Source organism: Zeus faber, assembly GCF_960531495.2.
Source record: "Zeus faber genome assembly, chromosome: 6".
In the NCBI taxonomy this organism is placed as follows: Eukaryota; Metazoa; Chordata; class Actinopteri; order Zeiformes; family Zeidae; genus Zeus; species Zeus faber.
The window spans coordinates 17,876,262-17,894,517 of NC_137201.1; the positions used below are offsets into that span (position 1 = coordinate 17,876,262).

General features: G+C 45.6%; 1 protein-coding gene across 1 annotated transcript in view; it reads left to right on the forward strand.

The window, feature by feature from the left end:
- wwox (WW domain containing oxidoreductase) overlaps positions 1-16,590 on the forward strand; it is a 147,094-nt gene extending 130,504 nt beyond the window's left edge. The window contains exons 9-10 of the mRNA XM_080003136.1: positions 15,014-15,246; positions 15,838-16,590. Coding sequence (XP_079859262.1) covers positions 15,014-15,205 — 192 coding nt within the window. The 3' untranslated portion in view covers positions 15,206-15,246; positions 15,838-16,590. The remainder of the gene's footprint in view (positions 1-15,013; positions 15,247-15,837) is intronic.
- Positions 16,591-18,256: the final 1,666 nt, after the last annotated feature.

An 18,256-nucleotide genomic window follows, 5' to 3' on the forward strand; every position in this document is an offset into this window, starting at 1 on the left:
CGGCCATCCACATGACGTAGAAGAAAATGTGGTCCATCAGACAAGGCCACCTTCTTCCATTGCTCCATGGTCCAGTTCTGAGGGTACTGATTAGTCAGTCACATCCAGATTTCAATGCACCTTGGACTTTGAAAAGGAAATTAGCAACTACTGTCTCCGTAAATGTCCAGCATCACTTGGTGAAACCACAGCACTTTGCATGACGCAGTAAAATAATTAAAGAAACGTATAAATACACAGTAGGCCTGTTTTTCATTGGAATTTTAACAATATCGTAAGATAATTCCCAGTTATTTTTCTGGCAAGCCCTGTATTGTATTGGCGTGCAACTGGCCTTGGTAGAAGTGTTTATGAACATGTTCATTAACACTGATGCAATAAAATCACAATTTCTCTTTAAAATTTGCTATTTAGGCCTACTCGTTTTGATAATAAATAATGTTTAATTGTTTTTAGCAATTAAACAATGCAAATTTACCATCAAACTAAATCATGTCTTTAGATGTCTCTAACAACTTCCAGAACAGTACATTATTAAATCTTTATTTAATAGAATGTGTGTGTGTGTGTGTGTGTGTGTGTGTGTTTGTGTGTGTGTGTGTGTGTGTGTGTGTGTGTGTGTGTGTGTGTGTGTGTTCACTCTATAATGTTCAACTGAGAGACATTATTTTGATCTAGAATCTAACACAAAATTCTGGAAATCCCGGACAGTGTGTCTGCAAACAAACTTAGCACACCCATTTTTTTCCTCCCCTACTGTGGGTAACGTGGCTTTTGCCAAAAAGCCCGGCATCTTGGTCGCGGCGCTCCCAGACCCCCAGCTGCAGCGCACCGCTGTGTTAACGGCTAATTGAGAGCGTGTTCCGTGCTGCGGCTCTGCCCTGGAGGTTAGTGTTAGCGCACACATACTCTCGGCCAGGACAAATGAGAATACACTCCGCCATCTGCCCGAGAGAGACACTCCCCTGCCCTCTCCTTGTCCCTCTGCCCCGGTTGCTCTCTCCTTTTCTTTCCTCTCATTCTTATTCCTCTTTTGCGCCTCACGCCGGTGTGCTCCTTAAACCCCTCCCTCACCCTTTCCCTCGTCTCTTTGCCACATATGCTGCGGCTCCCCTTTAAATGTTTTTTATTTTTCTATTTGCGTTACGTAGATAATGTTTAGTTTAGTTTTTCCGGTATTAACATTTGTTTAATAAAAAAAAATGTATATATATATATATTATTTTTTTTTTTAATTAATCCAATTTTTTTAATCGTCGACTCTCTTCCACTTGGCTCAAGTCGGTGAAGGCTTCCTGCATTTTATAATGTGTGTTTCTTTTAATGTGTGTGTGTGTGTGTGTGTGTGTCTGTGTGTTTGTGGGGAGTAAGGTGGGGTTTAAGCTGTTGTGTTAAGGTGTTGTGGTATTCGACCACAAGACTTTGAGAACGCGGGGGCGGACACCGAAGGTGACCCCGGTCGGTAACCTTGGAGACCAATTTTATTAAAATGAATTTGAGTGGAGGGTCCGTCCTGACAGCAGCATAATTACATCGTGGAGCATCAGCACTAATTTATGCAGCTCGCATTCAGCCGGTCAGGAGTGCCGAGATGGGGTCAGTATGGATACAAACACGCACACAGAAACATGCACGCACACGCACGTGCATGCATAGACAAATTAAACGCGCTCACACACCACAAAATATAACATGTTAAAACCCACAGTCATACCTTGATTCAAGAACATTCATACATGTAAAAATACATTTAGAAAAGCAAGTTCTTCCCGCACTGCAAGCGCACTGTTTGTGTGTGTGTGTGTGTGTGTGTGTGTGTGTGTGTGTGTGTGTTCAAATCTTATTTATTTTAAATGTTTTGCTCTGAAACGCCCAATTTGTTTGTTTGTGTGTGTGTGTGTGTGTGTGTGTGTGTGTGTGTGTGTGTGTGTGTGTGTGTGTGTGTGTGTGTGTGTGTGTGTGTGTGTGTGTGTGTGTGTGAAGTAGTAATTGTACTATTATTAGTACTATAGTTCGAGGAAATGAAGTGACACACACAAATGACACAATGCAGTTGTATTTCAGATGAACATATCATAATATGAATGAATTTCACATGAGGTATTTTTGCCAAATTCCTCAACTAATACAAATACCTCTTACTGTGATACAGTCTTATTAAAGCCGACATTTAACTATATCGCATTATCACGGTAAGATAACCAAAATCCCAGATGATACCTAGTAGCCCAATATCGATATTATAACAAGAGAGTTATGAGTCATAGCCTCTCTCCTCCACATTGTTTTCACTGTCGTGGTGTAAAGTCAAGGCTGTTTTTCATAACTAACACGGCAAAAACTTTTTTTTCTTTTTTAAAACATGTCAACATTTTGATGAACGCATCATTTTTACATTGATATAATGACAAATACCTTGGGAGTACATCAAATCTCGGACCCCCCCCAAAAATTTGATTTGTTATTCTACCTTTGGACGGAGGGACAAAGGAGGACAATGATATGATTTGATCGTGTAATTCTTCAATACAAAGACGTCGTATGATCTCAAATGTTGTGCATTATTTGATGTTGGTCTGTTTGTTGTCATAGTCGTTGAGTTTCAAATGAACCTGATTCAAACCTAAGTATTTCCCAGTTACCCACACTGTGCAGACATTGTACAGTACTCTATTACAAATGCAAGCATATAGCAGTATTTCCATTTTAATCATACACTAATAGCAAAGATTACACTCTGTTAACATGCCTGAGGATTGCTATTAATGTCATGTCTGGTATCGATTGGCCAGGACCCATGTGGACTAAGAAGAGGTCAGGTGATGAGGGCGGGCGAAACACACGGCCCCGCTGCAGAAAAACAGTTCAATGGAACCTGACGTAGCTCAGGATGAATAAACAGTAATTGTCTGTCCATTGCAACTTGGCAGCAGCATTCAGAAGGTCATCTGTGATTTTAGTATGAAGAAGAGCGCTTCGCTCCTGACGGAGGGGTCCTGGGGCAACCTGCTGGAATACAGAAAATAGACAAAAAAACAAAACAAAAAACAAGCCAAACCCAACCGGCTCCCAGGGAGTCATGTGAAATGCAACTGAGCTTAGGGGCAGAACCCCACCTCAAACACCACAATATGTGAAACCAGCTTGCAGAAGGCGGTAGATGGACTCAAGCTGGATGGATGGTGTGAATGACAGACCAGAGGGGACGGAGGAGGGTTCAGAGAGAGAGCGCAGCAGGAGAGATTGCAGGGGGTGATGGAGGAGAGTGATGGAGCAAAGGGGAGGAGGGGAAACGGGGAACGGTTGTGCCAGGGATATAACTCACAACTCCACTCGCTCTGTTGTAACCGTAGTGACCAAGGGCACGCTAATCTAGCCCATTAGCAGGCTGCTCCAACTCTCTCATAATGTTACTGCTAGCTGCTCTCCTGTGACATGTTCCTAATGCGTCTGTCTGTGTGCGAGCGAGACCGAGACAGTAAAAGAGAGAACGAGAGAAAGACAAGATGCCCCGTGAATGTGTTATAAGGTGTGAATGAGGACGAATGCCGTTGCCTTGGTGTGTGTGTGTGTGTGTGCGTGTGTGTGTGTGTGTGTGTGTGTGTGTGTGTGTGTGTGTGTGTGTGTGTGTGTGTGTGTGTGTGTGTGTGTGTGTGCGCGTGTGTGTGCGTGTGCGTGCGCCTGTGTGTGCGTGTGTGTGCGTGCGAGCATAATGACAGTTCTGCTAGTTGCTCTCCTGTGAAAATGACACGTTCCTGCCAAATTAATACCATTACTTTCAGAGTTTAATGGGCCAGCGCTGCCTTCTTATTTAAAACAGAACATCCCTCTCTCGACCTCCACCGCGAGAGAGCAGGGTGTGAGGGCGGTGGGGGGGAGAGGTAAACGAGGCAGATTACAATATGAACGGACGCTCCCTCTGACCAGGGCCACGGAGAAGGATGCCAAGTTGAATAGGCTGCGTATGGCAGTACATTCATTTTAAAAACGGATTAAGGAGTCACAACTGTGTTCAAAGGGGGACCCACACCGATCAGCCACAACATTAAAATCACTGACAGGTGAAGTGAATAACACTGCTCATCTCGTTTCAATGGCACATGTCAAGAGGTGGGATATATTAGGCAGCAAGTGAACAGTCAGTTCTTGAAGTTGATGTGTTGGACGCAGGAAAAATGTACAAGCTTAACGATCTGAGCCACTTTGACAAGGGCCACATTATGATGGCTGGACGACTGGGTCAGAGCATCTGCAAAACGGCAGGTCTTGTGGGGTGTTCACAGTATGCAGTGGTTAGTACTGACCAAAAGTGGTCCAAGGAAGGAGAAGGGGAGACAAGGTCATGAGCACCCAAGTCTTGCCCGCCTGGTCCGATCCCACAGAAGAGCTACTAAATTGCTGAAAAAGTTCATGCTGGTTATGATAGAAAGGCGTCAGAACACACAGTGCATCACAGCTTGCTGTGTATGGGGCTGTGTAGCCGCAGACCTGTCAGAGTGCCCATGCTGACCCCTGTCCACCGCCCAAAGCACCTACAATGGGCATGTGAGAGTCAGAACTGGACCATGGAGCAATGGAAGAAGGTGGCCTAGTCTGATGAATCACATTTTCTTCTGCATCATGTGGATGGCCGGGGTTAGGGTCCGATCCGATGGAGCATCTGTGGGATGTGCTGGAACAACAAGCCCGTTCCATGGGGGTTAACATGCCTCTATAACCCTCCTGTTCCTGATGCTCCGTTTCAGCGTTTGTTTCACTTTAAATGAAAATGCTGCTGCTCCCCACGCCCACTCCGGAACGGTTCGCCCTGGTTCTGTGAGCCCGTTGTATGAAGTACGAAAAAACGTTCGCTGGTTTCACCTTATCAGTCCACCGAAATCTGTCTCTGAACAAATTTGAGGTGAGAATCAAGCAATCCAGTTGCTGAATCTTCCCTCATATTAGATGTAAAAGGCCTCATCTAAAAGTTTGTTCCGACTTTCCTAAGGCAAGGGCTTCACTGCTGGTTGCACTGCACCGGGACACCACACGGGGCATTTTTTGTTTCATTCGGGAAACGGAAAATCAAATAAATTAATTAAAACACATTCATCTACAATAAAAACACACTGACTGGATCGCACGGCACAGTCGCATACCTTTATTACTATTTTTAAGAAAGAATCACACAGCAGAATTACTTTTTTAAATACTTACATTTCTCTCGTCTGCAGTTTCTTCACGGACGGTTGGTATTAATTCCTCTTTTAAAAGATTTGTGCTGGTCTCTGCATTCAACAGAGCACTTTCCATGCTTAGCTCTGAGCTTCGATGCCGGCGGGTCAGGTGGCGCTCCGGGCCGCGGGTGGAGTTACTCACATGGGGGGCGGTTCGAATCCGACTGAAGTCCCACTTAACGTAGGAAGCGGCTGCAAATCTCAAACGGGTTGTTTGACCAGGTTTTCTGAAATACGCAGCTCATAAAAAACGGCCCGGGTTGTCTTTCTTCACAGTTTGTGTGTTAGTAGACCCATCAGAGACCCAAATGTATGTGCACCAGCACTGAAAAAGTGAGTTTTTCATAATAGGCTTCATAATTATTATTAATAATAATAATAATAATAATAATAATGGTTTCAATTCATACATGCACAAATATGGATCGATGACTTTACAGAGAAGTGATGGTGATAAATGGTTGCATGAGCAATACAAGCACTTACTTTAATGTTTAGAGTTGTAATGCGTAAGACTATTTTGTTAAAAGATCCTATTTTTACAGAGGCCCTGAAGTGCAAAACACAACGCCAAATAACAAAACACAACAAAAAATTTGACGAATAACAAAAGATCGAAAAATTGAAAAACACAACGCCAAATAACATACAATAGCACGCAGCCAGGCGGCTTTATAACAATATAATTGATATAGAAATCTACATTTTTGGGGAAACTCACAAAAGCTGAAATTCTAAATAATTAACACTTGATGTTGCCTATTCATAGATGGAGCCTGCATGTCCCAGAGGAAGTTGTGGCTATTCAGAAGGTTAATGTTTTGGCATAGATCTGATTAGATCTGCCCCCAGTAACTTCATTTAATTCCAGTAAGTGACCAGTATCATGTTCAGTTCCTCACATTTTTAATAGGGATGTGAATAATTAACCGTTATACACATATATACATACAAATTTTGACCGATTAATATTGTCAGTTAAACAGCTAAAAAACGATATTCTTCCAAAAATGAAGTATATTAAAAGAAGTTTGTCACATGTTAAAAGAAAAATAGGCTACCCAATCAATTTCTTAAATACAACTCATGGGGGCGAGACGTGCGATTAGGGCTGTGACAATAACTGCATTACCGCAGTGTGGCCAGCATAACCGCAAATAATACAATGAAATATCTATCATTTTTGTCTTTCATTTTTTTGCTGCTGAAAGTTACCAGAGTGATATGAAATATGGAGACAATAATCATTGTTTAGTTGTCATCATTGACTGATAGGCACCTTCCGTTTAGGCGTTGTGTTTTGCGCTTCAGGTCCACCGGACACACGTATTTGGCAGCTGCCGCTTTATGAGAAACAGACCTTCATTGTATTTGCGTTACGTGTGTATTCCTCTGTATTCTGTTTCCATTGTCATTGGCTGGATCCGCCTGAAAGCCAGCTGCGGTGAATTTGATAAACCAGCGTAGCAAGTTGTGATCGGTGAACTGTTGATGTAAAAAAAAAAACAAAAAACAACAGCACCCTTGGACTTGAAAAAATATGTCCACCTCCTCAAGTGGAAAAAAAACCTAATCAATGGATGAGAAGTCAAACTTGAGAGAAAAGTAAGTGTCCGTCTGTGAGAGTAAACCTGCACGTTGGAAGATTCAAAATGGAATTCTCAAACACTGACAATCTTATGGAGTTCGCTTGGATGGGACTAGGTCATGATTTTAATTGTTTTACCCAATCCGAGTCAAAGGACTTTAGTCGAGCTGAGTTGTGTTTGTTTAAAATTGATCTGCGCTCCACTGGCGGTTCCCTGCCGTGTGTAATGTTAATTCTTCAGGCTGAATCCTCAGTAATAGAGCCGCATGCACGTCTGCCGTGGGAGTCCTGACTGCTGTCACGATGAGTATTTACCATAACAAAAACCCGGAGAACGATCTCATTGTGCTTGGTGCCTTAAGAAGCTTCTGCATTTTCAATTTTGCGGAAATAAAACTCACAACTCTGCCGGCGGTTCAGGGCCAAATTTTTCATCGGCCCTCTTTTGTCATTTGTTGAGCACAATTTTCGGTCGCAAGCTACTGTATGTTCTACTGCGTTCACTTTTTAGAGGGAAAAACCTATTTTCTGGTCATTGTTGAGAGGTTTTTTTTTTTGTAAATGTGTGTGGCCTGAATAGTCTGTCAGTGTGTCATTTGACGCTTAGAGTCAGCACAGTGATAATGAGTTCATTTGGAAATACACTGTGTGTGTGTGTGTGTGTGTGTGTGTGTGTGTGTGTGTGTGTGTGTGTGTGTGTGTGTGTGTGTGTGTGTGTGTGTGTGTGTGTGTGCGTGTGTGTGCGCGCATGTGTATCCGTGCACAGTATATGCAAGTGAGTGCAACTTTTGCAGAAAACTGTGTGTGTGTGTGTTTGTGTGTGTGTGTGTGTGTGTGTGTGTGTGAATATGTCAGGTTGCCGCAGGAGACCAATTAACTGGTGCATCAGTGAGGAGGTGAGCACACACACACACCTGTGTGTGGCCTTATTACACCGGCTCATCATACGCTCACACACACCGACTCGCAGACAGCGCTGTTCTGCTGATAATAGAATCACACTGACACTTAAGGTACATTGACCATATGGAATAATGACTTCAGTGCGTCCAACTGTCAGACTTGAGTCGCGAGCGCGCATTATTTCAACCAGGCGTCGCTTACTTAGCCAACACGTGTCGACTACGGCTTATCTTATTGCCGCTGAGCGGTCGTCCCGTCGATTGGTGCTCATGTGTTTTGAGTCTTTCTTTTACCCGTGATTGCCCGCTTGGTAATGTTGCGTTTTTCTTTTTCGCCGAGATCACAGAAGACGTTCGGCCCAAACGCGGAAGCGTCTCCGACCCAATCGGGCGAGACCGAAAGAGCAGACCACGGCCAATAAAGCAGCCGGTCCTTTTCATGTATAATTCAGTTATTTTATGGTGGTCTCTGCGCCCATATGGGCGTGCTCAAGAAAGACCGAGTCCCATATTCAGCCAGAGAAAAAGCCCTTTTAAGAGCTAATCTCTGTGCCAGAGTCCCGCTCTCTTTACGGCTCCTCTTTAATGAATAGGTGTCCAATAAGGCCTTTTATTGTCTTAGCATATGTTGCTTTTATTAGGGGAAAATAATTAGGTTGTGCGAATCACCTCAGAAGTCCCCTCGCAGGATAAAAATGAGATAGTTTCACAGTCGCTGCGCAAGTCCTTCTCACTTGCCGTCGTTTTCCCCTTGGATGCCTTGTGTCCTACCTCTCCTCTCTCCTCCGCTCACTCCCGCCCTTTCTCTGCTCTCAGTGTTCCTTCCTTCCTCTCGTCCATTGTTCCCCTGTCTTTCTCTTTCCCTCTCTCTCGCTCTCCCTCCCGTTCTCTCTCTTGCTATTCAATTGTCCTTAAGAACATGCGCTCACTAAATATATACAGCCTTGTCTGCATCGGACGACACAGGCAGACGCAAGTGTGCATGCACACTCCCACCCCAGCATGACAGCAGGCGGTTGATGACTGACGCTGGGTTGATGTTATCAGGCACACAAGGAGGAGAGGGAGGGAGGGAGGGAGGGAGGGAGAGGGAGGGAGAGGGAGAGGGAGAGGGAGAGAGAGAGAGAGAGAGAGAGAGAGAGAGAGAGAGAGAGAGAGAGAGAGAGGGAGAGAGAGAGAGAGAGAGAGAGAGAGAGGACTGCAGTGCTTTTGTGTTTTGTTGCTGTCACTCCTGCATTGTTTATCCCCCCCTGCTCCCCTCTCTCCCGGGTCTTCTCAACCTCTGCTCGGGGAGGGAGAGAGAGAGAGAGAGGGAGGGGGAGAGAGAGAGAGAGAGACAGAGAGAGAGAGCGAGAGAGACTCTGATTAGAGGCTCCAGGGAAAGAGATCTATTCTTCTCCACAATCCCGCTGTGACCGTTATCCCCTGAGACCACCACCGCGACTGTACAGTACTGTGGAGTTATGGGGCCACGGGGCATGGGGGTGGCGCATGGTGCTCACAGGGAATAAAGGTTGTGGAGAGGCTCAACTGGGGATGGATGGAAAGAGCTGACGGGGGAATGGGATTCAAATTAGACAGATGTAGAGGGATTGGTGACGGAGTGAGCGGGGTAGGAAGAAAGTGGGGTTAAGGTGGAGGTGGAGGTGGACGCGGACCTTCCATCCTGCCCTTAATGCCCCCCAGAGGAGCACGCTGCCTGCAGGTTAGTATTAGCCATGAGCCCATGGGCTAATGGAGGCTAAGTACAGTAATAGAGGTGAGTACGTACAGATGCCCGGCAGTGGAGTGATGTGTGGAAGTTGCGCAGGGCGACCCGTGATGAGGACCCGTGTTCGTGTGCACGGGTGCACGTACAGTAAGATGGATCTAAACACCACTTCCCATCAGCTTGTGTAAATGGCAAAGTCTTTTCTCTCCAGAAAGGGTTTTTCTCTAATTTTCAATGCTGCGGCCGGTTTAATGGAACCAAATCTTTCCCTTTTCGCCCGTGTAGTGTGTTCATAGATTATTAAGAGACTTAAAACTCTCATCTGTCTGCGTGGGACCTTGACAGAACGGCTAACGACTCTCCGCACATTTCCTCATATTAAACCATGAGCCCACCTCGGCAGGGGTCATAGGGGTCATCAGAGGGTCGTAAGGGTACAAGAGAGGGGGTTTTCTGAGGTATGGGCCGGGGTGTTTGGGGCGCTAATCTCCTCCCCTCTTGGTCGGCTGCTCCGACTGAATGGATGGGGCTTGCTCAGCTGAGCTGTCAGCTTGCAAAGGCCACTGCCGCTGAGACACACACACACACACACACACACGCACACACACACACACACACACACACACACACACACACACACACACACACACACACACACACACACATTCACAGTGAAGGCGACAGACACAAGTCCTCTGATTTCACTGATTATTTATTAAATTTAAAATATCTTTAGCACAGATTAAAAATCAGACACCTCCATCTATTTTAAACACCACGGGTTGAAAAGAAACATTCCTGAAACAGAATTATGATTCCTTTGTTCAATCCCACATTTAGGAAACCTAGTCCACAAGACTGAGACGGAGGGTTGAGGCAATGAAAGCAGTCATTTGATACTGTCATCGGGACTTGAAAACCGGGAATATTGTTTACAATATCCATGCCATTTTCAAGGCTTATTACGTATAAACCGTTCTGCAGTAAGTGTAAATTGTTGTTATTCTTCCGGTCGCACTTGAAGTTTAGTTTTGGGCTGTTTCTGGCTAAACCTGGGAAGTTGGCCTCTTTGCGTTTTCTCAGCTCAGTGTGTGCCTCGGTCACAGAACAGGTTCAAATTCATACTTCATATCTGCGGTTGACTTTTGACACAACGTTCTCCTGACACAACTGAATGCTCCCTGCAGGCAGAGACGAGCAAGAGGGTTGTTGTTTTTTTTTTTTGTTTTTTTGGATTTTTTTAAATGGTAAACCGGTCGCAAGCCCAAATCTGCCGGAGACTCACCCTACAGGTGCGGCTCCTTGACTCGGTTTGTTCGTAAAATTTTGGTCCCGGGGTGTTCCGGGAAAGCACTTCGGTCCGGATTGTGCCTTCTGTCTGCATGCGTCGTTTGACGGGAAGATCCGTTCCAGAGGTTTCTTTATCACGCCTGCCTCAACCCTCGTTGTTTTTACAAATGCCAACTGACAACAACTGACTATGATGGTGAGCAGAAAGACAGAAGGACAGGCAAAGGAAGAGAACCACCCACAGGAGTAAGAAAACAGGAAGACTCTACACACACTGTCCAAGAGAGGATATTGTCTGACAATATTGTTTATTTTATTTTATTTTTTTACGACTTTATCTTTTCTTTTTTTTTTTCTTTTTTTTCTTTTTTTTCTTCTTTTTCGAGACTATTTTTTGTTTTAATCAGCACATGCCATATGAGAATTCCGGGGATTATAAAAGTACCTGAAAGAACTGCTAGGTTATCATCATGCATAGGTGTTTGGTATTTACAGGCTGTATGTACAGGGATTGGCCAAAAAAAGGACTGTTTACAGTTGTGGGTTTATTTACATCCAGGTCACAGGTCGCAGGGGAAGAGGTGGATGACATAGCTACAGATGTGGGGGCGGAGGGTTACATGCACGGGGTCAGGGGTCGCTCGTATGGCCGAGAACAAGTCTGAAGGACACAATCACAGAACAGAACACAGCAAAGTAACATTACTGTCGACTGGATGACATCACACCTCCCTCAGCTACCTTTTTTTTGTTTGTTTTTGAATATGTTCAATAAGAAGTTATCAACAGCGGATTATTGCGTATTGCTTTATAAAAGACATTTCTATTGCGTGTCCACGAGGTGCTTTGGGTGTTTATTCTATATTAGGATTGGAAGACTTGGATCTGGATCTGATCCCAGAGTGGTACTTGAGCAGACGTGGTGCGTCTCAGAACCACGGCTGGCTGCATGCTGCTCATAGCATCAGGGTCTGATTGTATTCTTTATTAGTAGGCTGTAAGATCTGCTCCCAATTGGTATGTCCCACTCCTTTGGTTTGCCATATATTGCTCCAGTATTGCCCTCGTTCTGCATTGTCTACTGAAGATAATTTTAGGGGTAAAGAGCAGGGCCGCTTGGGTGTACCCCCATCAACCCCCTTTTCTCGCTCCCCTCCCAAAGTCATAGTGCTGATAGAGAACAAACCTAAGATACCACAGATACAGGTATCTGCAAAAATAAAAACAAAAATGCTGCACAGGAGCTTATGATTCACATTTAGTCTGTAGCAGATAGAAAGAAACACAACAGAAATCCATTGTATCGTAGACGGCTAAATTCACAGGCATATCTACAGGTTCACATTGGTCAGAAAAGGTTATTGCATCATCACAGATGTGTATGGTACAGACGGACTGAACGGACCCTGTGTTCACTCAGTGTATAGTTATGTTCCTCGGGGGGTGTGTGTGTGTGTGTGTGTGTGTGTGTGTGTGTGTGTGTGTGTGTGTGTGTGTGTGTGTGTGTGTGTGTGTGTGTGTGTGTGTGTGTGTGTGTGTGTGTGTGTGTGTGTGGTGTGCGGAGGGAAGGGTTTTGCCAAACCACCGTTGTTCTCCACACCTCTACCCCCACCCCAACCCCTCCACGTACACACGGTGATAGATTGCAGCGGTGTGCAGTTGAGCATGTTAATGCCTAATCTCATCAGCCTTATCTTCCAGAGAGGTCACGGGGTCAGGCGCTGAGTGGGGGTGAGCTAAACACCAGTAAGACGGTCCGCGGCTGGACGCACAGCTCAGGCCCAGCGGCAGAGATTGTCTGTTTTACATAAGCGAGGACGTTTTTTGAAACCCTAAATCCATAGCTCTCTTTTAAAAAAAAAAAAAAAAGGAGAAGACTTACTGGAAAATCACCCTGAAAGCTAAATTATGTTCCCAGTCACACAAATTTGGATTAAAAGTATGAAAGCTTTCCATCCGTGTGAGGAGTTTGCACCAATCCCGGGTTCGTGGTGCAACAAACAAAATTGCATTTGCAAAAAAAAAAAAAAAAAAAAAAAATCCTCCAAAGGGTGAGTGAGGGGGCAGCGGGTGAAATCAAAGCGCCATGCCCCGGTAGCACTGAAATCTTCAATGGAGTCTAAACGGCATTTAGCTTCCAGGCGACCTTACCATCAGATGCACTAACACAGGGGAGATGAGTTAAACTGAGCGTGTGTGAACTAGCGAGGCTGAGACACTGCCTGGCATTTGTGAAGTCTTTGATATGGGAACATGGCGATATGGGAGGAAGTTATCACCCGGCTGGCAGGTGAGACAGACAGCAGCACACACAGAGAGATGATGCTGTTTCATCTGCTGTTTACCAGCCCTCTCATCACGCCCGACTTCAAACACACTCAATCTGCTGCCGCAACCACACACCCCGCCGCCTGGCAGAAGTTTACTTGGAGCTTAGAGCGGGTTCTGTGAACAGGGTGTGTGTGTGTGTGTGTGTGTGTGTGTGTGTGTGTGTGTGTGTGTGTGTGTGTGTGTGTGTGTGTGTGTGTGTGTGTGTGTGTGTGTGTGTGTGTGTGTGTGTGATGTTCGTGTGTGGTGATTGGAAAAAATAATTCTCGGAATGTAGTGTTTGTATTTTCTTGAGAACAACTTTGTTTTTAAATGTGTGTGGGGTTTTTTTTTCCACACGTGTGTGTCTGTGTGTGTGTGTGTGTGTGTGTGTGTGTGTGTGTGTGTGTGTGTGTGTGTGTGTGTGTGTGTGTGTGTGGTTTATTTATTTATTTATTTATTTTTCTATAACGTGTCAGCACTGCCAGCCTGGACCGCAGCTGCTCCAGGAAGCGGCTCAAACGGGGGGGGTCCCTGTAATGGGGGTCCCGGTGTATGTTTGTGTGTTATGCCCACGTTTGAATGTATGGACGGCCTTTCTCAGTGCCAGTGCTGTGTTGGAACCGTCGACACATCGGCGTTCCCTCCCTCCCTCCCTCTCTCTCTCCCCCTCTCTCTCTCTCTGGGAGATTAAGAGACGGACCATTTCATGTCGGCGGAACAGAAGTCGTCTCCAGCGCCCGGAGAGTTTTTGCGGGGACGCTGTCACAGCAGCTTTTAGCCAGAGCTCCCACATGAAAGGTCCCTCTTTGAGCCACCGGGCTCCGTGTGTAATGCTCTCTGACGTGTTTCTTCTCCTTCTGCCGCCGCTCAAAAGCGCCGGCAAAGCCTTCCCCTCCCTCAACGAGAATTTCCCCGCTAATTACACACTGATGAGACGGGGGTGTATTAGAGAAACTTTAGCGGGTCTCGTCAAAACTCCGTTTTTATTTATTTACGCACCGCGTCGTCTCCGCATGAGACGACATGAAACACTTTTCCTGGCGTTGATGTGGCGAGGAGCGGCAAAGAAAGTGAGGGGATTTGCGTGAGACGAAGAGAATGAGACGAAGAGAGTCTTGTGTGTATGTGTGTGTGTGTGTGTGTGTGCGTGCGTGTGTGTGTGTCTCTCTCAGTGTGTGTGAGGAAAATAATATTGCTTCTCTAGCCGTCTGAAATCGAACCCAGGAACCTCGGAATAAAATACTTTAGAGAATTCTCGAACACTTCTCTACTCTGATTGGCTTATCCCGTCCAAAAACGGAACGCAAAAATATAAATGTTCATAGTCATGGCATTAAAACATCCTCTTTTACAATATACATGGAAGTGTTGAAAGCCCCTTGCTTTTCTACTTGGGTTTTTTTTCCTTGTTCCCATCCAGAGGGGAGCGACTTTACTGTCCTCTCCTCCCCGCCAAGAGTCCATACGTCATCATGCACTTTGTCCCGTAGCCAGGCGTCCTGTACACACTGAATAGAGAAATAAATATATGTATATAAATATATGTACACTGCTTTTCCCATAGTATGAGCCAGTCACTATGGACTACATGAAGGGACGGAAGTGTGTGTGTGTGTGTGTGTGGGTGGATTTTGTTCTTTCTGTAAAGATTTTTGTGTGTTCTGTCCTCCCGTGTCCTTATCGTGTGTGTGTGTGTGTTTGTGTGTGTGTGTGTGTGTGCGCGCGCGCGTGTGCGTGTGTGTGTGGTAGGGGAGGAGGCTTCCAGGTGGTGTGTTTTGCATGGATGTGTCGACTCCAGGTCGGCTCTCATCGGTGTCGGTGCCTCCTGCTTGTCCCCCCTCTTTGTCCCTGTGGTCCTTGGGGTCTCCGCCCGTCAGTGCAAATCTTCTTCGTTGTCTTTTTTTTTTTACGTTTTGTTTTTTTTCCAACAATCCTCCCGTAGGCTGACTCTGCGTCCCACCTGTGTTTTTTTGTTTTTTTTTCTTTCTGTCAACAGCAACAGGGGGCGGCCACCACGGTGTACTGCGCCATGGCTCCGGAGCTGGAGGGGATCGGAGGCATGTACTTCAACAACTGCTTCCGCTGCTTGCCCTCCACGCAGGCCCAGGACCAGAGCTCGGCGGCCGCGCTGTGGGAGCTCAGCGAGCGGCTGGTCTCGGCGGCGCCCGTCGGCGTCCAGGCCCTATGATGGACGGTGTCACCCAGAGACGCCCCAGGGCCCTTTCAAAGGTATCGAGGATCGGGGGTGGGGGGCGGGGATGGTCCAGTATGGTGGTTTCCAGGATGACATGCACTCGTTTCAATAGGAAAATAAACAAAAGGAGTAACTGTATAGTGACTGCACTGTACAAGAGACCAAGGCCAAAAAAACCCCAAAACCCACAGAAATCCATCTGAATGTCACATCACTATTGGGGCTAAAAGCACGGCACATTTAACAGTACGAGAGAGGGTCTCAAAACACGTTACACTCTAGGGGATGAGTCACAATTTGGGGGGGGTACTGTGTTCAACACTGCAGAAGTTTGCACTAACAGGGGAACGGGGAGGGGAGAAAATATGATGGGGGTTTTTTGGGGGCTGGGTAGGAAGTCTGTTCTACATTGTGAGGAGCTTCGGCTGCGCCTCTCGTAAGTCTTCTCGATGGTACTAACCGTGCCTTCCGATCACATGCACCCGATCCCAGCAGCAAGTGCACGACTTCCAGTACACGTGGCTGATCTTCCCAATTAGGTCTGCATGTTCAGTATCCTCTAGATCCATCGATACATTGTGGTGAAATAATTAATCTTTTTTATTTTTTTTTTTTTTTATATTTAGATCCAGGGGGAGAAAACGCCTTGTGCTAACTCTTGAAGGGGCATAGAAGAAATCAGGAATAATGAAGTTGTGACAGTCTTGGGTATATAAAGATACCAGAGGTATGACTCTCATGGCTATGTACACTTTGATGCAATAATTCTGAACATATCAATCTCTCTTATTTTCTTTTCCCTGTACATTATTTACAAAATCATCAATGCAGGCGGCCTGTGCTAAAGGGATTTGGGAGTTTTCTTAAATTTTTTTTTCTTTACGTCTGTGGTTGTCTCAATTTACCTATGAATCTATTTATGCTCTTATTTCCTCGTCGCGATGCGTGGGTGTTTCTATGTCATACTGGGTCCAAACAACGTCCAAGTCACATGAGGAGGAATGTGGAAGTTCTCGCCGGGAAGTTCAGTTCCATAGTCCAGGGTCTTGATTTCTGTGTTTCTTCCATTGCTCGAGCGCCACAATTTTTGATGTTTTTTCGTTTTTTTTTCCTTCCCTCCATTTCCTGTTTTTTTTTTTTTTTTTTTCAAATTGTCATTGTGTCATTACGTGGCTCGAGACGTGTGTTTGTTGCGGGCCGGGAAGCTTTTCTGACATTGTGCTTTATGGCAGTCTTGAGTGCCGTGAGTTGCTCTGCAAACATCAGGGTTCCAGTGTCGAGATATCTGCAACAGAACGGAGGAGGGAATGTTAAGAGAATAAAAATAAATCCTTTCCATACACAACGTGTCTGTTATTCCACTCATTTCAAGGCCTGTACTGTAGGTTGCTGTTGATTAATTGATTGTTATTGATTGTCATCGGTATGAGATCTACTTTGCCGAAAAATGCTTTCACAGACTCAGATAACATGGTGAGAGGGTCCGAGTGTTGATGTTCTTAATAGTAAAATAAAGAATAAACATTTATATCCCACGATAGTAAAATCATTTTTTCATAGGGAAAGCACGGTTATATTCCCACGTGTGAGTGAAAGCAGCGGAGTCCCCGGCCGGTGGCGTCATGGACGGATCAAACCGGATCAACCCACTGCTGACCTCCCACGCGGCTGCCCCGAAAGTGCCACTTTATTAGCGGAGCAGCGGATGGAACCCAGAGTGACCCGAAAAAAAAACAAACAAGCAGACAAGCTGGATTTGTTTTACTAGATAAGTCATGTTGGGTTTGGGGGGGTTAGGGTTCTCCCTCTCAGTTTCACAGCCCCTCACTGCTCTCTCTCTCTCTTTATATACATATACTGTATATGTCTCTCCATCCCCAATAATGGGGGGTACACACACACACACACACACACACACACACGGGAGACATGTCGTGCCTACATGCAGCTGTGACCTGTGCAGAAACTACCAGTGCTCTGTTATAATTGTAGAGTACAGGTGTCTTATCACTGTGCTTTCACAGCACAGGACATGAACGTGAAACAAGTGAAACAGAGATATAACGCACGCACGCACACACACACACACACACACACACACACACACACACACACATACACACACACAATCACACTGAGCGACTGCAGAACCACTCTGCATCTCACATGGGCCCAGCAAGGACTTGATAAACAAACAAACTGAGCAAATAAAAACTCAATTCAGAATATTGCCACATCCATGAACACACAGTATTCACCTATTAAATTGTACATTTTTTGCGTGGGGAGTTTGATTCTGACATTATTACTCTACCAGTATCAGGCGATAGTGAATCTAAGATGACGCTCCCTGCATATTGTCTCCTAATTAATACTTTTTTTTTTTTTTTTTTTTTTTTTTTTTTTTTTTGCCTTGATTTACTTTTAGTTTTGTAACCACACCCCTATATCAGTTTTCACGACTGACCGGCTTCCGAAAGATTCTGAAAGACGCCAATTGTGTGACGGTCCCTAGACCCCAGATCTGACCCCGTAGCCCCTCACCTGGTCATATGACTGCAGAGGTCGAAACAAAGGCGAGCATCAAATATGGCACCCAGTCCTTGTGGTTGATATAAGCACACACCTACAACCACCACGGCCCAAATGCTCATTTTCAAAAGTGAGAGAACAGATCAATGGCTGTGCGGTGTGTGTGTGTATGTGAGAGAGAGAGAGAGGAAGACATCAATGAGGCTGCGAAGCTCATAGGTATGAAGCGGTCAATGACACCCTGGTGTTAAAGCACGGGGAGACAAACAAACCAACAAGAAAAACAGAGGGAGCGAGAGAGTGCTGGGGTTCTCCAGGGTGGGTTTTTTGATCAAAGCTGTCTCTCTCTCTTTCTCACTCTCTCTCGCTCTCTCTCTCTCTCTCTCTCTCTCTCTCTCTGGTCGGACAACAAATAACTCAGCCGAGCGCGGCGGCGGCGGCAGATCTATGGCGGAGGGAGGGTCCTGCCTGGCTGCCGCACAAAGCCCTATCGATCAGCCTCTATCGGAATCA